The sequence below is a fragment of the Podarcis muralis genome, chromosome 4 (assembly GCF_964188315.1).
Source record: "Podarcis muralis chromosome 4, rPodMur119.hap1.1, whole genome shotgun sequence".
Lineage (NCBI taxonomy): Eukaryota > Metazoa > Chordata > Lepidosauria > Squamata > Lacertidae > Podarcis > Podarcis muralis.
Window position 1 is genome coordinate 75686016 of NC_135658.1, and position 19982 is coordinate 75705997.

The 19982-nt window shown below is 44.1% G+C and overlaps 1 protein-coding gene and 1 non-coding gene across 3 annotated transcripts; both read right to left on the minus strand.

Annotated features, from left to right (window-relative positions):
• Positions 1-1356: 1356 nt before the first annotated feature.
• On the minus strand, positions 1357-19404 carry RNF149 (ring finger protein 149). 2 transcript variants are annotated; one of them, XM_028727919.2, is made up of 8 exons: positions 18928-19404; positions 13702-13952; positions 12777-12845; positions 10112-10194; positions 8988-9084; positions 6908-7103; positions 4374-6309; positions 1357-2570 (listed from the first exon to the last, which is right to left on the minus strand). In XM_028727919.2, the coding sequence occupies exons 1-7, from the start codon at positions 19388-19390 to the stop codon at positions 6251-6253; spliced, it is 1218 nt and encodes a 405-aa protein (XP_028583752.2). In that variant the 5' UTR covers positions 19391-19404; the 3' UTR covers positions 1357-2570; positions 4374-6250. The 2 variants fall into 2 exon arrangements, with proteins under 2 accessions (XP_028583752.2, XP_028583753.2); XM_028727920.2 differs by lacking the exon at positions 12777-12845.
• LOC114596662 (small nucleolar RNA SNORD89) lies at positions 3675-3784 on the minus strand. Its single transcript, XR_003706604.2, has one exon. It is a non-coding gene; the product is annotated as a small nucleolar RNA SNORD89 (small nucleolar RNA).
• Positions 19405-19982: the final 578 nt, after the last annotated feature.

Here is a 19982-nt window from a genome sequence, read left to right on the forward strand (position 1 = left end):
GAGGTAGGCCACTCCCTAACTGGCTGCTAGCAAGGACCCACTTTCCCCATGGCAACAGTTTCCATAGGCTGCAGCATCCCATGCCTGAAAAAACCTGAAGGTTAAAAGTTCCTCAACTGCATTACACAGAAACCCTTCCAAATTATTTCTGTTCAGCTCATTTTAAGAGTTAAAAAGGGCTCAACTCTGAGGATTCTGCAAAGGGGGAGAAATGTAGCTCTGTAAATGCTTTGAATTCAAAAGGTCCTATATACCACCTACATTCCATCAAGAATGCCCTTGCTCAGCAGATTCAGAGCTACTTCTAGACAGGAGACAAACAGTGGGCTGGGTGAATTAATGGTCTGTTTAGTGGGGGTCCAAAGCCCAAGTTCTTTTTCTAATGGTTTCAGCCCAGCCCTTGAGTCCAAAGGTACCCTTTGCAGAGAGCGCGTAAAATTTACCTTTGCAGTTGGGTACAGGATCTGGTAAATTCAAATAGGGCATGAGAGCTACTTTTGTTGTAGCCCCACCAAGGCAAAGTGCCTCACTGGGCCAGGTACCTTGTTCTCCTTAAATCTATAGAAGTAAACATTTCCAAAGCACAATGAAGTGAAAAATCCCATTACCTTCACCTTAATAAATAACAGACAAGTCACATTATAAGCATTCAGAAGTTGACTTTACAGTTGCATCCAGCGTCTGAACTGATGGCTTGCAGCAGACCCACAACTCCGACAAGCATCCGTGGACTGCCTTGAGAGATGGGCAGGGGCCCCCACCTGTCACCTGCCTGATGTCAAATTTGAGTTTGAACTCAAGATCCCCAAGGAAAGGGGTTTGCCAACTTCAAAGTCCACATTTGCATTGGCAGGTCCCACCTCTAATCCCAGCAAGGCTTACATTGGGTGTCCAATTTAAAGGTATAATAGCATGCAAGCCCCTTGGCCCAGGACAAAATGAGGGCACGTTTAAAGGATTCAATGTGTTCCTTTGCAGCAGCACCATTACCTATCTTAACACCTGGTGTCAGGTAGGCACAGCTTGGGGAAAAGCCTTTTAGGTAAAATAAGGCCTAGTTTGATTCATGAGCCAGAGGATTCCTGTGTCTGCTTTACCATTCTAGTTCATTTTTCCTGACCATAGGGAAAACTTGAGCAGTCTCATCTAGAAAAATCCAGTTGCAACACTTAGTAGCTGAAATTATGCTGACAGTGGCTAAGGGAAGGATTTAGAAGTGAGGCTGCTTAACATCTATGGGATAATTCTCGTAATTTCACTTACCAGGCAAATGTTGATCTACAAGTGGCTTTTAGATGCAAGCTTAAAAACCAGGAAAGGGAACAGGCTAATGATACAAATACAGAATGAGCTAAGTACTTTCCACATTTTTATTTATTTATAGAATGTTTTATCCTGCTCTTTAGCCAAAAATGGTTCCCCACAAAGCTTAAAGATCGATGAAGACAGTCCCTGCCCTCAGGCATACAATCTTAAAAGACATGACCAAACAAAAAGACAAAAAAGTCGACTAGGGTGGTAGAGGTAATAAACAATGATAACCAGTTATTCATTGGAAATTTCAAGGAGAACTGAAGGACTGAATGCTTACCAGGTAGCAGTTGACAAGGTAAAGGAGGCTGGCTCCTTCACTGAGTTGTCCTGCTCCTGTCCTCCCTTTGTCGTCAGCTGAAGGAACTACCATTTTTATTTCAGTTCAAACAAAAGCTTCAATGTGCCCCTCACCTCGCCACTAGAACGTTCAGCTCAAAAAAGGATTAAGCACATTGTACCCTGGCAAGATTTTTGGTAACGAAGGGTGCCATGTTCAATTTTAGTCTGTAACAGCAACCCTCCACAATAGAAGTATTCTAAACAGTTACACCGTTTGTGCAGAGACAATGTAGGCAGCTTGCTTTTTTAAAAAGCAAACTTGAATTTTGCTTTTAAGAGTGTGTAGAGATTGTTTTATACATGAAACTTGAGCCCCAGTAACGGCCTTGTAAAATTAAAACCAGGCTCAAGCACAAAACCCTCAATAACCTCAGTTTTGTACAGCAACAAGTCAAACTGTTATCAGTAGCTTTCTGTTCTAGAATAATATTAAACTACGTTCTAATAAATGGACACACAGGCCTTTTCAGCTGACAGGACACCACTATAGCAGAAGGGCCCACTTGAAACAGGGCCAGTCAGAAACACTTTTAGTTTGTTTTGCTGCCAACTGTCTTAAAAAACTGGACATTCAAAAGGAGCAAAGTCAGCTTTCGCTATTTCCAACTGGCTTATTTTGGTTTAAGGCAGTTTACCTACTACTGTTCTTCAAGCCTTTTTTTAAGGTGCATTTTTTTAAGGTACACACGTTTTAAATTAAACCCAGTGCCCTATATACAAAATGTCCATGTCTGTCATATGAGACAACACCTGCAGGCAAGTCAATCTTTTTCAGACAACACACGGAATCTTTCTGCCTTAAAATAGTTGAAAGAAGGGGTGTCTCACAGATAAAAATTAAGAATGTAGCAGCAGTAAGTCAGCGCCGAGTCCGTGTGGGCAAGTTCCAGAAGAGTTTGTTCGGTGGGGGAAAAAACCTAGATGAGAAAAGAAATGAGTTGTCGAAACAATTTCTGTACCACAAGTTAGCACATGTTCAAGCACATAGTTTGTCCACAGTCAGGGTTGAACAATGATCCAGGGAGCTGTGCTCAACACACAGAAAGGAGAATAAGTGATTTTCACCGTCCCCCACACAGCTCCCTGAAAATTTTGCAAGAAAGAGGGGGAAATCACTTCCTCAACTCTTGCAGGTAGGAACCTCTGCTAGATCACAGACCTTCCATTCACAGAACTAGCTACAAGGTTTTTCAACTCAGTACCTGAAGAAGGGGATGGGGAAACCTGTTGCCCATCAAAATGTTCCAGGACTACAACTCCACCAATGGAGATAGGATGCCTATGAACGCCCTTTTTGCTGGGAATCAATGGCATTCAGGCCCTGCTTGCTTCTGACAGGAACCTGTGGAGACTCTCTCACACAAGATGGCAGCTGCAAGCCTGGTTTGCATAGCCTGGCCTTTAGGAGCAAGTTGGAAGCTCATCCTATTCGAGGATGCCCACCCCCCCCCCAATACACTGCAAGAAAGGAATTTAGCACAGCTAAGTCCACTGTTCTAACCTCTGGCCTTCTGCTATGCAAGCAGGGACTGATGGGAGTTGGAATCCAGCACCTTTTGGAAGGCCACAGGTTCCCGCCACCCTTGTCTTAGTAGTAGTATATGGCCAGCGACAATGAAGGAATTGCTCTAGGAAGAGATGCCTACAAACAGTGCCTAGGCAAGGGTATTTTAGAACATTAGTCAAGGCAGGCTAATCCTTGGCTTGAATCAGTTGTGGGCCTAAAGATACTGCTCAAAGATAATGGCACCGTCCCACATGCAAGGAGGGAAGGTTTGTACGTTTCCATTATTGGGTTTCCCCAAACTAAAACCACCAAACCATGTTTCATTGTTGGCTTGCTGACTTCAGACTTCTCCCATTTAGCAAAAGGGAAGGAGGGAATGAGAAGCACAAGGTCAGTTGCGGATACATCTGAATGCAGCATCTATCTGTACTTAGGCGATTTTGACCATTTGAAGGCTAGATATAGTCTAATTTTAAAGTTAACATAGCTCTGTCATTTTACTTTGTGTGACGTTACTGAGGTCAGAGGAAAAGGTCGCTTCAGGAAGTTTTGTCATCGTGCCTTTTAGAGAGAAAACTGTTAGCAGGCACTGCAATTCGGCCTTTTTTGTCATCACTCCTCAGCAGCACACAAAGCCATACAGAAATCGAACGATTAGCAGCCCATCTCAGAAAAAAACAAACAATTCTAATTGTCCAAGGTCAGATGCTGTGTTCAGATTATATAATTTGCTTACTTATAATTTACTTTAGATAATTTACCTATATAATTTGCATAACTGCGCCTGCTTCCAAGATGCCTATTTCCTTCCCTCCAATATTGGGCTTTGGGATGGGGATGGATAAAGACATGGAAAGCAAAAAGGCTTACAAAACAGCTCTAGGATAGGAACTAAATTGCACATAACACAGAAATCATACCCTGTTGCCATGGGAAACTCTTCCCTTCCCACCAGACACCACCTGCATGTTTCTACACATCTACCTACAGCCAAGTTTCCAAGATGCTATATTCAGAGGGACAGGTAAAGCACATTTAGTGCCTAGCAGCTAGATGTGGACTCCGTATTCAAAAACTCTGGTTCACATGCTCCGTTAAGTTTTAACATGACTGTTATTGGCTGCTTTCCCAGACCTTTAAGAAATAAACCCAGGAAGAAATGCAATCATAAACCCAACTCTTTTTACAGGGGGGAAATGTAGTTGGTACTCACCATACTGCTTTCTCCCAGTATGTTTCTCTACATTGCAAATGTTAGGAAGGATCTGGAGACTTTCAAGGCACACAAAAAACGACGTCCTGCTTTTTCCGTGATGCTAAGCCGGAGTTGTGATGTGCTGAAAACAACTAACCAAGTAACACTTCCGCTTTGTGCTAAGGATGTAGGGAAAGATGAGTGACTGAATAGTTCAAAGGCAGTTCCTTTTTGAAAGCAGCATCCATATTGTTTGAAGACGCAGGGAGTAGTCATGGCATGGTCCACTCCATTAAGTGCTGGCTGTAAGATGCAGGCAGGTCTTGCGGAGACCAATTTTAATGCATGACATGTGGCTGGGTTACTCTCATCAGAGAAGGTGGTGAGGTCCCCAGAATATTTTGGTAGGATTTCTATCAGAATCTTCGCCCTGTTTCTTCCTGCATCTGCCCCCACCCACGTTTGAATTCCTCTTCCCCAAACTTGAAAATACTGAAATTAAATACTGATCCAATTTAAGTACTAGGTTGCATATTTTCTCTGACATTAAAAAAAGCACCTTACCAAATATCTAAGTTTAAACACGGTGCAAAACGTTTCTTACAGACTTGGCGGTATGATTCCGTACATTCATTTATAACTATTAGAATTCTACAATGTTCACCCAACGCTTAAGAGAACTATAAATACACAATTCACCATTTTCCTCTAGAGCTTATTGTTATATAGATTTACCTGAAGCAGAGGTAAAAATTAAACAGTGCAGTGGTATCTATTTTATACACTTCAGGCTTAGTGCTTTTCAACTACTCTAAGGCACAATACTGCTAATCTAGCACAGTAAAAAAAACCAGTAACTATATTGTGCAAACCTCTACTTGGAAGCATCTAACAATCCTTTGCATAACAGAAACAATAACTTTACGAACATCTCAGGAATGAATTAAGGTAGAGAAAAATCCAAAAACAGCATACAAAAAAACAACAGTGAAGGGAAAGAGTGGAGAAGAGTTTAAGTTAAATTACTCTCCATGTGCAACATGAACAACTGCTGCACCACTGTGTTTCACAGTCGAAGGTAGCTCGTTTGCGTTGCCCGAGGCACTAATAGATTGCCTGCCAGCTACAATAACTGTGTGGCACAACTTAAAGTTATTGACCTAGCAGGCAAATGAAAAAGTCATCAGGTTTTTCGGCAAGCACGTGGCAGAAATTCTCACAACTATTGGAATACTTTGCAGGTCCATACTATGCACTCAAAACACAATTTTAAAAAAGTAAACCTCAGTGTTGCATATGTGCTATATGTACATTTATCATAAACCACCCACATTTATCTGTTGACCTGTGCAATTTGTACTCCTAGTATTGATCTTGTAATAGCTGTTCTGGCACAGAGATTACTTCTGAACTTGTTACTCTTTTTCCAGGGGGAGTTTTCACTTGGGAGCTCCCTTCCTTAACTCAATTTGTGTCCCTACAAACCAAGGGACAAGGAAACCAAGTGAAGAAAGAGAACCTGTTTCTTACAAAAGAAGTTGCAAAGGGAAATCTCCATGGAAAAAGAGCAGCAATCTCAACAAGTGCCAAAAAAAATAAAAATAGGCCAGTTTTCTAAGTAGCAACAGATATTTTTCCTTCTGGTTCTCACCAACCCTCCCAAGCTCATAAATTTGTCTCATTTCTCAACTCTCATTTTTGGTCAAAAGAAGGAACTCATACTAGAGTTATTGCATTTTGTATCAGGTATTACTCTTCTTACAAAGCAAAGCCTCTAGTTATTAGCCCTTTTGAAACGTGAATTAGACAAGTAACACATTTAAGCTAGAAACAAGTCCACAGCATTTAAACAAAACAAAATAGACATTTCGCTCCCAGTTCAAGCTGTCAAGCTTTCATACAGTGTTTCCATTAGACAGGTGTTCTTCAAGTCGATTATCTCTGCCATCCGTTTCTAGAAAAGACATAACATGTTTAATACTCTTTGAGTTCCACTGTCTATAGTATAGAAATTATAACACATGCCTAAAGTGCATCATTTAACTGGGAACCAAGTCATCTAAGCTAAAAACAATTTGCATTAACAAAAGCATCATGGTTTAGTCTTGAAGGCAAATGAATTCTGAACTCCCAAAACATTTATCCTCACAATGAACAAACGCTATTCAGGGTTATGGGCAATTTCCTAGAATAAAATATTGTTCTTTCAAGTCAGCCTCTCCTCATCTAAGTTCATCTTGAGTTTCTATCCTCAAAGAGTGAAACATATATCCCCCCTTTAGTATCATTTCTGTTGATCTATGTTTACAATTGTGTTATGCTCTTCCTGCAGCATGACCACAGCAAAGACCTGCATAAAGTATGCAAAGGAGTTTGGGATTAGTGCTCTGATCTACAAAAAACAGCATGGGAACCTCCTTTGATTTGCCCAGCTGAGTGAGATAATCAAGGTTTTTAAGTATATCCACAGTTCAACTGAGATGCTGAATCTGACATCTAGTTTCTAGGATATCAGTTCCTACAAAAAAGAAACATGGCATAAGGTTACATACCAAGTAAGGCTGTTCTTTCACCTGCATCCTCTTTTAAACCGTTACTAATTGATGCAGATCCGTTAGCAGAAGATGCTGATAAGTCACTTGTTTCATTTCTGTTCTCTTCTGGCACAGCAATACTCCAGCTCTCGGCCATCATGCTGCCACTTGTTGATTCAGGCATTGCAACTTCTTGTTCATCTGCAGGCCCTCCCTTTGAAGTTGAAGGGGGGGAAAGAAGTGTTAACCAGCAAGACCATGGGTAGGCAAACTAAGGCCTGGGGGCCGGATCTGGCCCAATCGCCTTCTAAATCTGGCGCGCGGATGGTCTGGGAATCAGGGTGTTTTTACATGAGTAGAATGTGTGCTTTTATTTAAAATGCATCTCTGGGTTATTTGTGGGGCATAGGAATTCGTTCATTCCCCCCCCCCCATATAGTCCAGCCCCCCACAAGGTCTGAGGGACAGTGGACCGGCCCCCTGCTGAAAAGGTCTGCTGACCCCTGAGCAAGACTGTTATTGAAAAGGGGTGGGGGAGAAGGGAAAAGAGGTCAAGCTAATGTACCGAGAAAACACACACACACACACACTTTTAAACCAAAACTTATAAGCCAATTTCCTAACTCCTTTCACACTGTAATATATCCAGGAGGCAGGATGGAGCACAACACAGGTATTTTGGTTGGTATTTGCCTGTCTCGGGAGAAAATCAGGGCATGTGCCTTTGGGGGTGAGGTCAAACTGCTTTCCCAAGCCCACATGTTGGCACACCGTAGCTATGACCGTCCCCACACTTAATTCTGAAATCAGCAAAACTGCTTTGCCAAATAAATGCACCACCAGGGGCAGCTTTATACACATCTCAACAGTGGCAGCCACTCATTTATAGAAGCACATCCGTTTTCAGGGGGCATGTCTAAAATTAGCAACTGAGCTGAGCCAAGCTGCTTTTAGACAACTGCCTGTGTGGTAGCTCAGCAATCACAACACACACATACCATCTCAGATACCCAGACTGGTGAAACTTCCCAGGATTATCAATCAGGGAGAGAAAAAACTTCCCCAGGCCTGCTAAATGAGATGCTATGGACTGAGCCTGAAGACCTCTTCAGACCAAACATGGATTCTGCTGTAATAATAATAATAATAATAATAATAATAATAATAATAATAATAATAATAATAATAATAAATTATTTATACCCCGCCCATCTGGTTGGGCTTCTCCAGACACTCTGGGCGGCTTCCAAAAAAAATTTAAAATACCGTAATACATCAAACATTAAAAGCTTCCCTAAACAGGGCTGCCTTCAGATGTCTTCTAAAAGTCTGGTAGTTGTTGTTCTCTTTGACATCTTGTGGGAGGGTGTTCCACAGGGAGGGTGCCACTACCGAGAAGGCCCTCTGCCTGGTTCCCTGTAACTTGGCTTCTCGCAGTGAGGGAACCGCCAGAAGGCCCTCGGCGCTGGACCTCAATGTCCGGGCAGAACGATGGGGGTGAAGACGTTCCTTCAGATATACTGGACCGAGGCCATTTAGGGCTTTAAAGGTCAGCACCAACACTTTGTATTGTGCTCTGAAACGTACTGGTTCAGGCTCACATTCTGGATGGCTGGAAGAGATTGTAGCACAGCGGACCTAACTCAATGAGTCTTCTCACTGAGGAGCTAAATGTCTGCCCAACTACAGTGATTTAGGAAATGAGCCACTGGGACAAGTAGGAGCCTGAGCCTGAGATTTGGTCCTATACAAGGAGAACATATGATGGGTGGGGGGGTGGGAGAGGCAAGCTGGTACTTTGCAGTCAGCAGTATTGAGTTTTGATCTTGGTTTGGTTGTTCTTGCCAGATTGTTTCGTCAACATGTACCTAGTTTTGACTGGTGAAGTTCAACGAGACAGATATCCGGCTTCTGGTTATGCAGAATTGAATTCACCATAACAACAGGCACCTTCTCTAGATAAAACCAGCTTGGGCTCCTCCCTGCAGAAAGTAATATGCCGTGGCTGGCTGGATGCTTGGCTGGCGCAGGTATTACTTGGCCCCAAACAGGATGCCTAGAGCCTTATCACAGATTAAGTTACACATTTCCAACCTACCCAATATCCGAGAGCTTTGATGACATCTAGTTTGCACATTGGACACGTTCTGTGTTCCAGCAGCCAGGGATCGAGGCAATGCCTGTGAAAGACGTGCCTGAAGAGACATCATAGTTTTGAAATCAAATATAAGGGCTGTTCTTTTATGCAATGAAATTTGGCAAAATTAAAGGAACAAAAAGCTTATCTAAAGCAAAACTTCGATAAGGCAGCATTGCAGCATGTGCTGAGCAGGCCGAAAACAATCCCCACCTTGACAAGATCCAGGGTAACTATGCAATTCAAGCTCCCACAGAAATTAAATCTGTAGTTAACAGTGGCGCACGGACCACTGAATGACTGTATGGTGTTGCGCCTGGGGGGTGGTCTGGTAATTTCAGCTAGCACAGAATGCTGTGCTCAGCGGCTGAATGAGGCCCTGTATCACCAGCATATAATGCCCCCCTTTAAAGGATCTGCTCTGGCTGCTAATTTGCTAGCAAGCCAAGATAGATATTGATAGAGAGATATATCCCTAAAAAACTTAGGACCTGGTAATTTGAGAAGCTGCCATCTCCCACAGTGCCCTATTCAGTCCCCGAACTGGGAAAACCCTTCTGCTGGCAGTACATGCCCCTGAGGTTGATTTTGACAATGTACTCATAAGAGGGCATTTCAATGTGATGGAAGCCACTCTGGACAACTTGTCAGGAAACGCTGTCCAGCAGCCAGTGGCGTAGCGTGGGGGGTGCAGGGGGGGCCGTCCGCACCGGGCGCAACATCTGGGGGGCGTGCTCTACGGGTTAGGGGGCACAAAATCCACAGGTTAGGGGCGCAAATTACTTGCCTTGCCCCGGGTGCTGACAACCCACGCTACGCCACTGCCAGCAGCCACAAGTTCCTCATCCCTGTTTGTAGGGCACAGAAGTTGGAAGAACTGAACGAATGGCTACCTATCGCCAGCATTGTACAAAACAAGAATGCCTGCGAGTTTATAGGCTTGAATGAAAAATAAATCAAAAAGCTACTGTGCACTTATATTTCTCCAATCTTAAAAACACTGGGGACTCGATTTTTTAAAATGAGTTTTGTTAACTAGGTCCCAAGTAATGATACCCCACTGAAGCAAATTTTAATAAGCTTACTTGCAAGGCAGGATTCGAACGATATCCTTTGGTTTGTAGTTTTCAATGCATACAGCGCAATTTTCAGCATCGATATTCAAGCCCTTTAGAAGAACAAAAGTATAGTTAATGTTGAAGTTAAGCCTTGCACAACTTTGTAAAATAAAGGTACTATAAGTATCCAAGTCTTCTGCAGCTATTTCTTTGAAAATAAGCAGGGAAGCGATTCAGATACCAGGACAAGAATTTCTAAAGAAATGCAACGTTACAGAGAACACAAATGATACAAAAAGACTAACTTAATCTGAAATACCATGTTAGGAATATACAGCAAATATCTTTGCATCTGCAAAGTGGCCAACTCAAATTCTAAATGTTGAAATACCATAATAGATTACAAAAAGTGGCTGGAAAGCAGTGAGCTGATCAATTTCAAGCCAAGTGAAAATACAGCAAGCTACATGAGGTATTCCATACAGGAATTCCCATTGATACTCAAATAGAGTGAGACTTAAGTTAGAATATTTGTAGTTTCTAAGTCAGGAGCAGAAATCAAGTAAACCAAATTATTCAGGACACTGGACTATAAAGTTAAGCCACAACCAATATACCGTATTTTTCGCTCTATAGGATGCACTTTTCCCCCTCCAAAAATGAAGGGGAAATGTGTGTGCGTCCTATGGAGCGAATGCAGGCTTTCGCTGAAGCCTGGAGAACGAGAGGGGTCGGTGTGCACCGACCCCTCTCGCTCTCCAGGCTTCAGGAAGCTATCTGCAAGCCTTCGGAGCACGGCGGGAGTGCCCGCCAGGCTCCAAAGGCTTGCGGATAGCAGCCTGAAGCCTGAAGCCCGGGGAATACAGCGCCAACTCCCGCTGCGCACCCCGGGCTTCAGGCAGCTATCCGCAAGCCTTCGGAGCACGGTGGGAGTGCCCGCCGGGTTCCGAAGGCTTGCGGATAGCAGCCTGCAGCCTGAAGCCCGGGGAGCGCAGCGCTGCGCACCCCGGGCTTTGGGCAGCTATCCGCCGGGCTCAGAAGGCTTGTGGATAGCAGCAAGCTCCAGGAGTGAAGGCGAGGTTGCATACATACATACATACATATATATATATATATATATATATATATATATATATATATCTGCATTTATTTTACGCAATCTCTTAAGCCACTCATATACGGTTCACGTGATGATCAGGACCCTTGATGCTAAAATACATAGCTATAAAATGGTTTAACTCGGCCAAGTGGCAACAGCAAGACTTTTGCTACTATTGGCTCTGCCCAGAGAAACCTATTAACTCTGTTTGGGCAATTATGAACACTCTGCTGTAAGTATCCAGGCGTGGCTCAGTCATATTAGCATTTGGTATCAGTCAGATCATCTTCACAAGTTATTGCAAAGTCCAACTGATATTATTATATTACTGTGTTAGGGCCAGAAATTGAGAGCAGTTCCCATAACTAAGAACAATTATGTACAATTTTGTACTTGTGTGTCTTCTTGTACAATTATGTGGTGCACTGAACAAATTATAGACTCATGACCTAGGGTTTTAGAGCAAACAAGAACATGAGACTCCCTTTCTCAGAAACAGTGTGGTGGTTTTTTTTTTTTAAAAAAGATACTTTTGGCCTGCCTAAGACCTTGGGTTTGAATTCTGGAATGCTTGTTCTATTATTATTGTTCTGTTTTTGCCATATCACAGACTTCTTAAAAAAAGTTCATTGGTTTCAGAAGCAGCTTACCATGTGTCATCACAAGCTGCTATTGATGAAGTTCCCTTGGGTGTATGGAGCAACCAACGAGATTCTACACACACCTACCCGTGTATGTAACCAGGCAAAGGAAGTTCACAGAATCACAGAATTGAGGCGTTGGAAGAGACTGCGAGGGTCATTTAATATAATAATAATAATATTTTTTTATTTATACCTGCCCTTCCCGGTTCAGAAAACCAGGCTCAGGGCGGCTAACAACAAATTTAAAACACTTAATTGATGCAACAAAAAACAGCATAAAATACAGTATAAAACGTGAATAACAATAAATTCAGAATTCAAAAATCAATTTAGGGGGGAAAATCCATCCAATAAACATTAGATGATCACCAGGGCTAGCTGGCTAAATTAGTCCTATTTGGGCCAGTTAGGAGACTTAGGGGAGAATTAGCTGTGGGATCCCAGAGCGGGTAATCTTCATAAAAAGGGGAGGGGGAGGGAAGGAAAGGAAGGGGAATAAAAGATCAGGCTAAGTTCAAATTGAAAGCCAGGCAGAACAGCTCTGTCTTACAGGCCCTGCGGAAGGAAATTAAATCCTGCAGGGCCCTGGTCTCATGGGACAGAGCATTCCACCAGGTCGGAGCCATCACTGAAAAGGCCCTGGCCCTGGCCGAGGATAATCTGACTTCCTTAGGGCCCGGGACCTCTAAACTGTGATTATTCATGGACCTTAAGGTCCTCTGTGGGGCATACCAGGAGCGGCGGTCCCGTAAATACGAGGGCCCTAAGCCCAATTTAGTTCAATTCCCTGTAAAGCAGGAATATTCTGGCCAATGTGGGGCTCAGACCCATGACCCTAAGAATAAGAGTCTCATGCTCTTCTGACCAAGCTATCTTTCATTTCATTTCATTTTAAAGAAACTGTGCTAATGGAAGACGTTTCCATCTACATTAGTCTGATTGACATTACCTTATCTTCATGCTTTACAATATGCAGTGGAAGCTGGCCAATTGCTTTTATGGTTTCTTCTCTATGGCCCTAAAAAAACAAAACACCACACACACAACCAATTCAATCAGTAGTGCATATTTAAATGAGATTATATGAGAAACCACCTGAGACGCTGAGTAATCTAACAACTCCACTTATCCAAGATCTAAGGGTTCCTTTAACTGAAAGGCACAAAAGCAATCCTGTTTCCTATGTTGGCCAAGTGTTAACACATGAAATGGGAATGTGCACATGTGGCGTTTGCCTCCTAGGTCATAAGGAAAGGGTTAAATGAGTGTGAAGTGATTGGCCAGTGGGAACCCGAGGGGAGGGGTTAGAGTTAGAGTCAGAGTCGTGTGGTTCAGTTGAGAGCTGAGAGTTGGGAGTTGGAGAAGGAAGAGAAAGGATAAGTCTGTGGTTTGGTCGAGTTGTGTTGTGAGAGAGTGAGAGGAACTGTTAGGTGGAGTCAGATAGACAGTTGGGATAATCAGTTTGAAGTTGTTAGGAACGTATAGGACAGTTAAGGAATTAAGATTAAGAAACTGACAAGAAAAACTAACTGAAACCATAAACTTGGTCATGTTTATAACAATAAACTTGATTATTAGTTAATGTTAACAACTGTCTGGACTCTGTGTGTACCCGAGGGAAATGGGTTGGTGGCAGCGAAGAGGCAATCACAGTGGTGGCACAGGAATCAATAGACCATCAAACGTCCGGGGACCCTGCGTGATCGCCACAGCACAGGATATTAGTAAGCGTGCAAGATGCACATGAAGGTAAGACTCAGATCAAAACCATTGCAACAGTGCTTCTCTCTATACTAAGTACAGGATTCGCAGCCCTAATTACAAGCAAACATTTTTCACTACAGAAATTGAAGAAGAATCACCCATGTAATTACCTGGTTTCTAAAATGCGATCCGCTATAGAGGAAGCGCTGTATATAAAAAAATATAAGCCATGCCAACGATATGATCATCATGGTGATAAATGCAATCGATACAAATACAACAGACTGTCCACTGATATATTCTTGCATGTGTTGCTTGCCAACACCAATGGACATCCTCACTGGTATCCCTCTTCGCACCAGTTCCAAGATCTCCATGCCTTTGGGATATCCAACCATAATTACAACTGCATTGCCAGTACCTGTCGAGGGGAAAGAAAAACAGGAGTCATGTGGGCTCTTGCACAACTTTTTTATTCTCTGTATGAAATCCAGGCAACCTTACATAAAGTTAAGTACACAAGAAGTAATTTTGCTGTAGTTTTTCCCTTCAAGATCCCACCTAGCATGTTGTTGGATATGATGCAAGACCAAGTCCTACAACTGCCATGCTCTCCCCCTTATAATAGAGAAAACCAAGTCTTAAATTATAATAAAATCTTAGAATCCAGGAATCTTTTCACTCTATACATTCTGTGGCGTTCATCTCCTGACATGTCCTCCTTCTATTTGAGGGTTATCAAGATTCCCACATGCCAATTTGGGGTTGTTGTTGTTTTTTTGGCGGGGGGAGGGTATGGTCTTCTGTTTGTAATATTTTGTATTTCATCTTATTTCAGTCTATGCCACTTAGGTAAATTCTTGTTGTGAAATGGTTTATAAATCTGCAATCAAGAGACATGTAGACCGTAAGAGTGTCTTGATATTTGAGTTTTCGTCTCTACTAAACCCTTGTTGTTTTTGGATTATTGGCTCCTTGAGATTGCCGTACCCGACAGCCCAAGCTAGATTACACATAAGGATGAGAGGCCATATCATGCATAAATTTAGCTTGAGATTAAGATTCGTTTTGAAAATATAAATACAATGAATGATGGTGAATAGACCTGCGATGTAACTGTGTTTACTTGCCACCCACCTGCTCCCAAACTTTAAATAGCATGCACTTGGGCTCAACTTTTACTGTCCTTCCTATATGTATGCTTAAAAGCCAGAAGAGGCGGAATAAGATCAACAGCATTGTTTTGCTATAAGTAAGCCGATAAGAAAAACATCCCTCCTCCACATTAAGTTTGTAACTGACAGTATTCTGATTTTGCAAATGCTTCAACACTGACTAAAGTGATTGCAGACATTGTAGCTGCAATAACTAATTTCACAACACAGAGAAGGGCTGTGTTCGAGAAAAGAAAAATATATAGTGCATATAAACAGTACCACTGACCTACTTTTAAGAAGCAGTTTCGTATCCTGGCCTCTTAAGTTATCAGGATGTCAATCACAGCTGCTCAAATGTTGCAATCCAGAGATGCTACATTTGTTTGTTTTTAATCAAAGAAGAAACAGGCCATTCATGATTCAACCACGCTTCCCTCAACCAGTTCCTCCATTTATCAGCCTTCCTCATCTCCAATTTCCATATATGTAGCATTTGGGGCTTGGGGAAGAGAACTTTATACTTCTCTACTCATGAAACTCTGGCCTCGGGGCTACAAGCTAGGCATCAACCAACCACGTGCAATTCCCCCACCCCACAAAAGTCGGGACAGAAGAAGAGGTCCCACACAAAAAGGCCATGGGAAACAATCTGTGTGTAGACATAGACTCCAGTTTTGCTTCTGGGTCCAATTCAAAGTGCTGGCGACTAGTACACAAACTGCTTAGAGCCACATTAGTAAAGGTAAAGGACCCCTGGACGGTTAAGTCCAGCCAAAGGCGACTATGGGGTTGCGGCGCTCATCTCGCTCTATAGGGCGAGGGAGCCGGCATTGGTCCACAGACAGTTTTCTGGGTCATGTGGGCAGTATGTCTAAACCGCTACTGGTTCACGGAGGACCATGACGAGTGCCAGAGCGCACTGAAACTCTGTTTACCTTCCTGCCGCAGAGGTACTTATTTATCTACTTGCACCAGTGTGCTTTTGAACTGCTAGGTTGGCAGGAGCTGGGACTGAGCAACGGGAGCTCACTCTGTTGCGGGGATTCGAACCGCCGACCTTCCAATTGGCAAGCCCAAGAGGCTCAGTGGTTTAGACTACAGCGCCACCCGCGTCCCTTAGAGCCACATTACCAGAATCTGAAGGACCACCTCCTCCCATGGAGATCTGCCCGTAGCAGATAATCTTTGAAAGCCCTGTTATATGTCAGCCTACCATTGAAATTTCACTTGGGAATAATACAGATCAGGGCAAGCACCATGGCTATGAAATCCCCACTAGGAATGCTATGCTGACCTGTAACTTTTAGACTGGAAGTGAAAACATTTTCTTATTTCTCTTGGTGTTTGATCTTATATTTAATGTTTTAACTCTGCTGTCCTTGGCTTTGGGTGTTGTGCTTTTATTCTATTATTGCTGTGTAGTTTTCTTTCTTTTCTGAATGGCACCCAAGCTGGTTTTCCTGTGTCCTCCTTCAACCCAATATGCATCAAAAGTGCACCTGTATGTTACCAGGCTTCTATTGTACATGATGCCCCCATCTGCTCATGCAATCTGGCTCCATTATGTCTTGCTTTCAACAAGCCACAGAGTTTTTTAAATACTTAGGAAACCTGAAATATTGCTGCAATGAATCATACATATGCAGTCTCCTTGAGGCTGTTTTCCCCAAACGATTCTTGCAATCACTTCATATGCTGCTTTCCACTCCATTACACCAAAATGCACCCAAGAAGAGGTTTTATACTTGTCCTCACAAAAAAATATGCTAGTTATAAAATCATGCTCAGCATCTTTATGCAGGTCATTTTGAGTACAGCACATTTATTTCTGAATGCTGATGGAATGCTGTGTCCTATAAAAGCGCACATAGTATCTGCCTGCTAAGGCTTCTTTCCTGCACCTCTTGTATAACTGCACAAGCTACAAAGCCAAAAAAATATTTAGAGGAACTTGCAAACAGGTAGCAGGCATACAGTATGTGAATCCAGGAAGCTACTGTGTTTTGAAATAACTAGATCCAAACAACTTGCTTTTCTGTTTATTTGGTGTTTCATACAGAAGCACTGACCATTTTCTCTTTCAGCTACAGTGGTACCTCGGTTTAAGAACAGTCCGCTTTAAGAATGATTTGGTTTGTGAACTCTGCAAAACCGGAAGTAATGTCCCGGTTTGCAAACTTTACCTCTGTCTAAGAACGGAAGCCGAACGGTATAACGGCACTGGCGGCAGGAGGCCTCATTAGGGAAAGACTGCCACAGTTTAAGAACTGACTTCCGGAACGGATTAAGTTTGTAAACCGAGGTACCACTGTATCTGAAAAGTCCTATATCACATTTTCATAAAAGGGAACAATACAACTTTGTAGGCCTCCCGTTCAGCATCTTCATTTCCTTGCTCCTCCCCACAGCTGCTCTTGTTTCTGTGTCAAACCTGCTAAACCAAATCACATCTCCAAACAAACCTGCTGTACAAGCTCAGCCCCGTTCCTATTTCCAGAGACTTGGCAAATGATCCCTGAGTAAGGAGTTTACCTTCCCTTAAACCTGGCGTAACTTTTGCACAGCTTCCGTTGCTCCTCTTGGTTCACTGCTAAGCAGTATTATTATTATTACTACTTCAATACCGTCCTATACCCGGAGGTCTTAGGGCAGTTTACAGTATGCACTCCTGATTATGTAGCTCAGTAGTAAAGTACTTTCTAGTTTGAGGCTTTTTAGGCTTCCATTTCCATGCTAAGAAGTTAATGGGGGGCGGGGTGGGCGGGAAATAAAATTACGCACAGTATACAGAAATAATTTTTTATTCTCACACAATAACTAGGACCTGGATTCAGGACAGACAAAAGGATGCATTTCTTCACACAGTGCATAATTAATTTATAGGATTCATTGTCACAAGATGCAGCAACAGCCTACACTCATGTTTAAAGGTAAAGGGACCCCTGACTATTAGGTTGAGTCGCGGACGACTCTGGGGTTGCAGCGCTCATCTCGCTTTATTGGCCGGCGTACAGCTTCCGGGTCATGTGGCCAGCATGACTAAGCCGCTTTCTGGTGAACCAGAGAAACACGGAAACAGCATTTACCTTCCCGCCGGAGCAGTACCTATTTATCTACTTGCACTTTGATGTGCTTTCAAACTGCTAGGATGGCAGGAACACTCACGTTTAGGTGGTTTTAAAAGAATGCTAAACAAATTATTGGTGGATAAGTCGAATAATGGCTGTAAGAAACGATGGCTACACAGAACTTCCATATTCAAAGGAAATACTGTGTAGACACAGTCTTTAAAGCACATTTGAAGCACATTTCCTCCCACAAAGAATTCTGGGCATTGTAGTTGGTTAAGGTTTGCTGGGAATTGTAACTTTATGAAGGAAAAACTATCGTGCCCAGAATTCTTTTGGAGATGTGCCTCAAGAGTGCTTTAAAGATATAGTACGTCCACAGGAGTGTGCCACTGAAAACCAGTTGCTAAGATCAGCAACCAGCAAAGGCTTCATCTCTATTTGTGAACTTCTTGGGAGTCATTCAGTTGACAACTGTGTGGCACTGTGAGGAGCATAATGAGAGGACCAGGTCCATTACCCTTTAAACCTCACTGGTAGATCTTGGGCCAGTCACTGTATCACCAAAACCTATTTCACAGGGAAATGATAAAGACAAAATAAAGGGGGGGGGGGGAGGCAATCATTGCAGCTTGAGCTTCTTGGAGGAAAGAAAAGGATAGAAAAGAAAGGACAGAACACAAACCAAGGTGCTGGGCTGCCTTTGGTTTGATGCAACAGGGCTAATTTGTTCTTACTCAAGCCAACTTCTGCTGCTCCACATGTGCAGCCATAGATGTGAGGGATGCTTGGTCCAAACTAAGGCCTTGCCTACACAAACGAGGTAGTAAAACAGACCATCCCTACAGGTGGGGGAGAGAACTTTTTGAAGATGTTCTCTGAAAACAAGCACAATACAAACTGGGCAGACTGGGCCAGAGGAGTGTGTGCTTTCACATGGGACTCAAAAGTAGAATTCACCACCTGTGCGCAGCCTGTGGCACTGCCTGCCACATGGCACACCACACCAGCCCTAAATTTATATGGCACTTGCTTCCAGGGAAGTTTTCTGCAGCCTTGTTCCCCCCTTTTGAGGTGAATACACGATGCGCCAAACCCCAAAGGTCCCTCCGCTCCAAGCTTACCCGAGTTGCCACTTCCCAAACGCTTCTTCCCTTTCAGCATCACTCACCGTAATTATAGGACATGGTCAGGGTGGAGTTGCCGAACCTGGGCTCGTTGTAGATCACCACGGCAGCCGCCCGCTTCCTCACGGCGTTGGCGATTTTGTCCTTCAAGCTGCAGCCCCCGTGCGCCACCAGAGCGATCCACGACGGAGGCGTCCCCGCGAACTGCGCTCCGGGCGGCCTGGGGATCTCGTAGTCGATCCCCGGCGCGCAGCCTTCCATGTGGCGGCCGCTCCCCGCTCCGCCGCCGCGGGGGATGCCCACCAGGCCTTGCGCGTTGTCCTTGGGCGAGCCGTCGCCGTAGCGGCCGCTCTCGGTGCTCTCCTGCACCGTGCGGTTGGTGCCGGGCTCGGTGTACATGGTGGTCACCCAGGCCGTGTACCACACCAGGGACCAGGCTACCCGCGGGCACCCCACCGCCGCCAGCGCCAGCAGCAGAGGCAGCGCCACGCGGCGCAACAGCACCATGGCAAACCCCCCACACGCGCTTGGAGAATGGAGCGCCCAGACCGCCTGAACCGAAAAGCGGCAGCGCCGGCGCAAGCGGCAACCTCCGCGTTCCCGCCCCTTCCTTCCTTCCCTGGGAGGCGGCCCGGCTCGCTCGCCCGGCCAGGAGAAAGGCAAAGAGGCGGGGACTCGGCGGCCAGGCCTCCTTCCTGCGCCCAAGCAAAGCCGCCCTCTTTCCTTCCCTCATAAATGCAGCCTGGCGCGCGCGCTCGTTTGGGAACCGCCCCCTGTCCATTTTCTTCCCCAGGGGAGAAAGCAAAGGGCTGCGCGCGCGCCCAGGCAACCCCAGCCCTGTCTACTCAGGAGTCGTCCATGAATTCAGTCCGGCTCGCGCCCAAGTGTGTAGGATCGCAGCCTAAAACTGCAGTCCCGACACACCTGGGAGTAAGCCTCGCTGAATTCAATAGGACTCTCTTCTGGGTAGGTATGATCAGGGTTATAATAATAATAATTATTATTATTATTTATGATTTATACCCTACCCATCTGGCTGGGTTTCCCCAGCCACGCTGGGTGGCTCCCAACAAAATATTAAAAACAAAAAAAATCAAAC

Coding starts and splice junctions, on each gene's coding strand:
- RNF149 (XM_028727919.2), bottom strand. CDS start 19,390: ATGGTGCTGTTGCGCCGCGTGGCGCTGCCTCTGCTGCTGGCGCTGGCG. Junction 12,846..13,701: donor GATCGCATTTTAGAAACCAG/GTAATTACATGG, acceptor TTGTTTTTTTAG/GGCCATAGAGAAGAAACCAT. Junction 6,310..6,907: donor TGAAAGAACAGCCTTACTTG/GTATGTAACCTT, acceptor TGTCTTTTCTAG/AAACGGATGGCAGAGATAAT.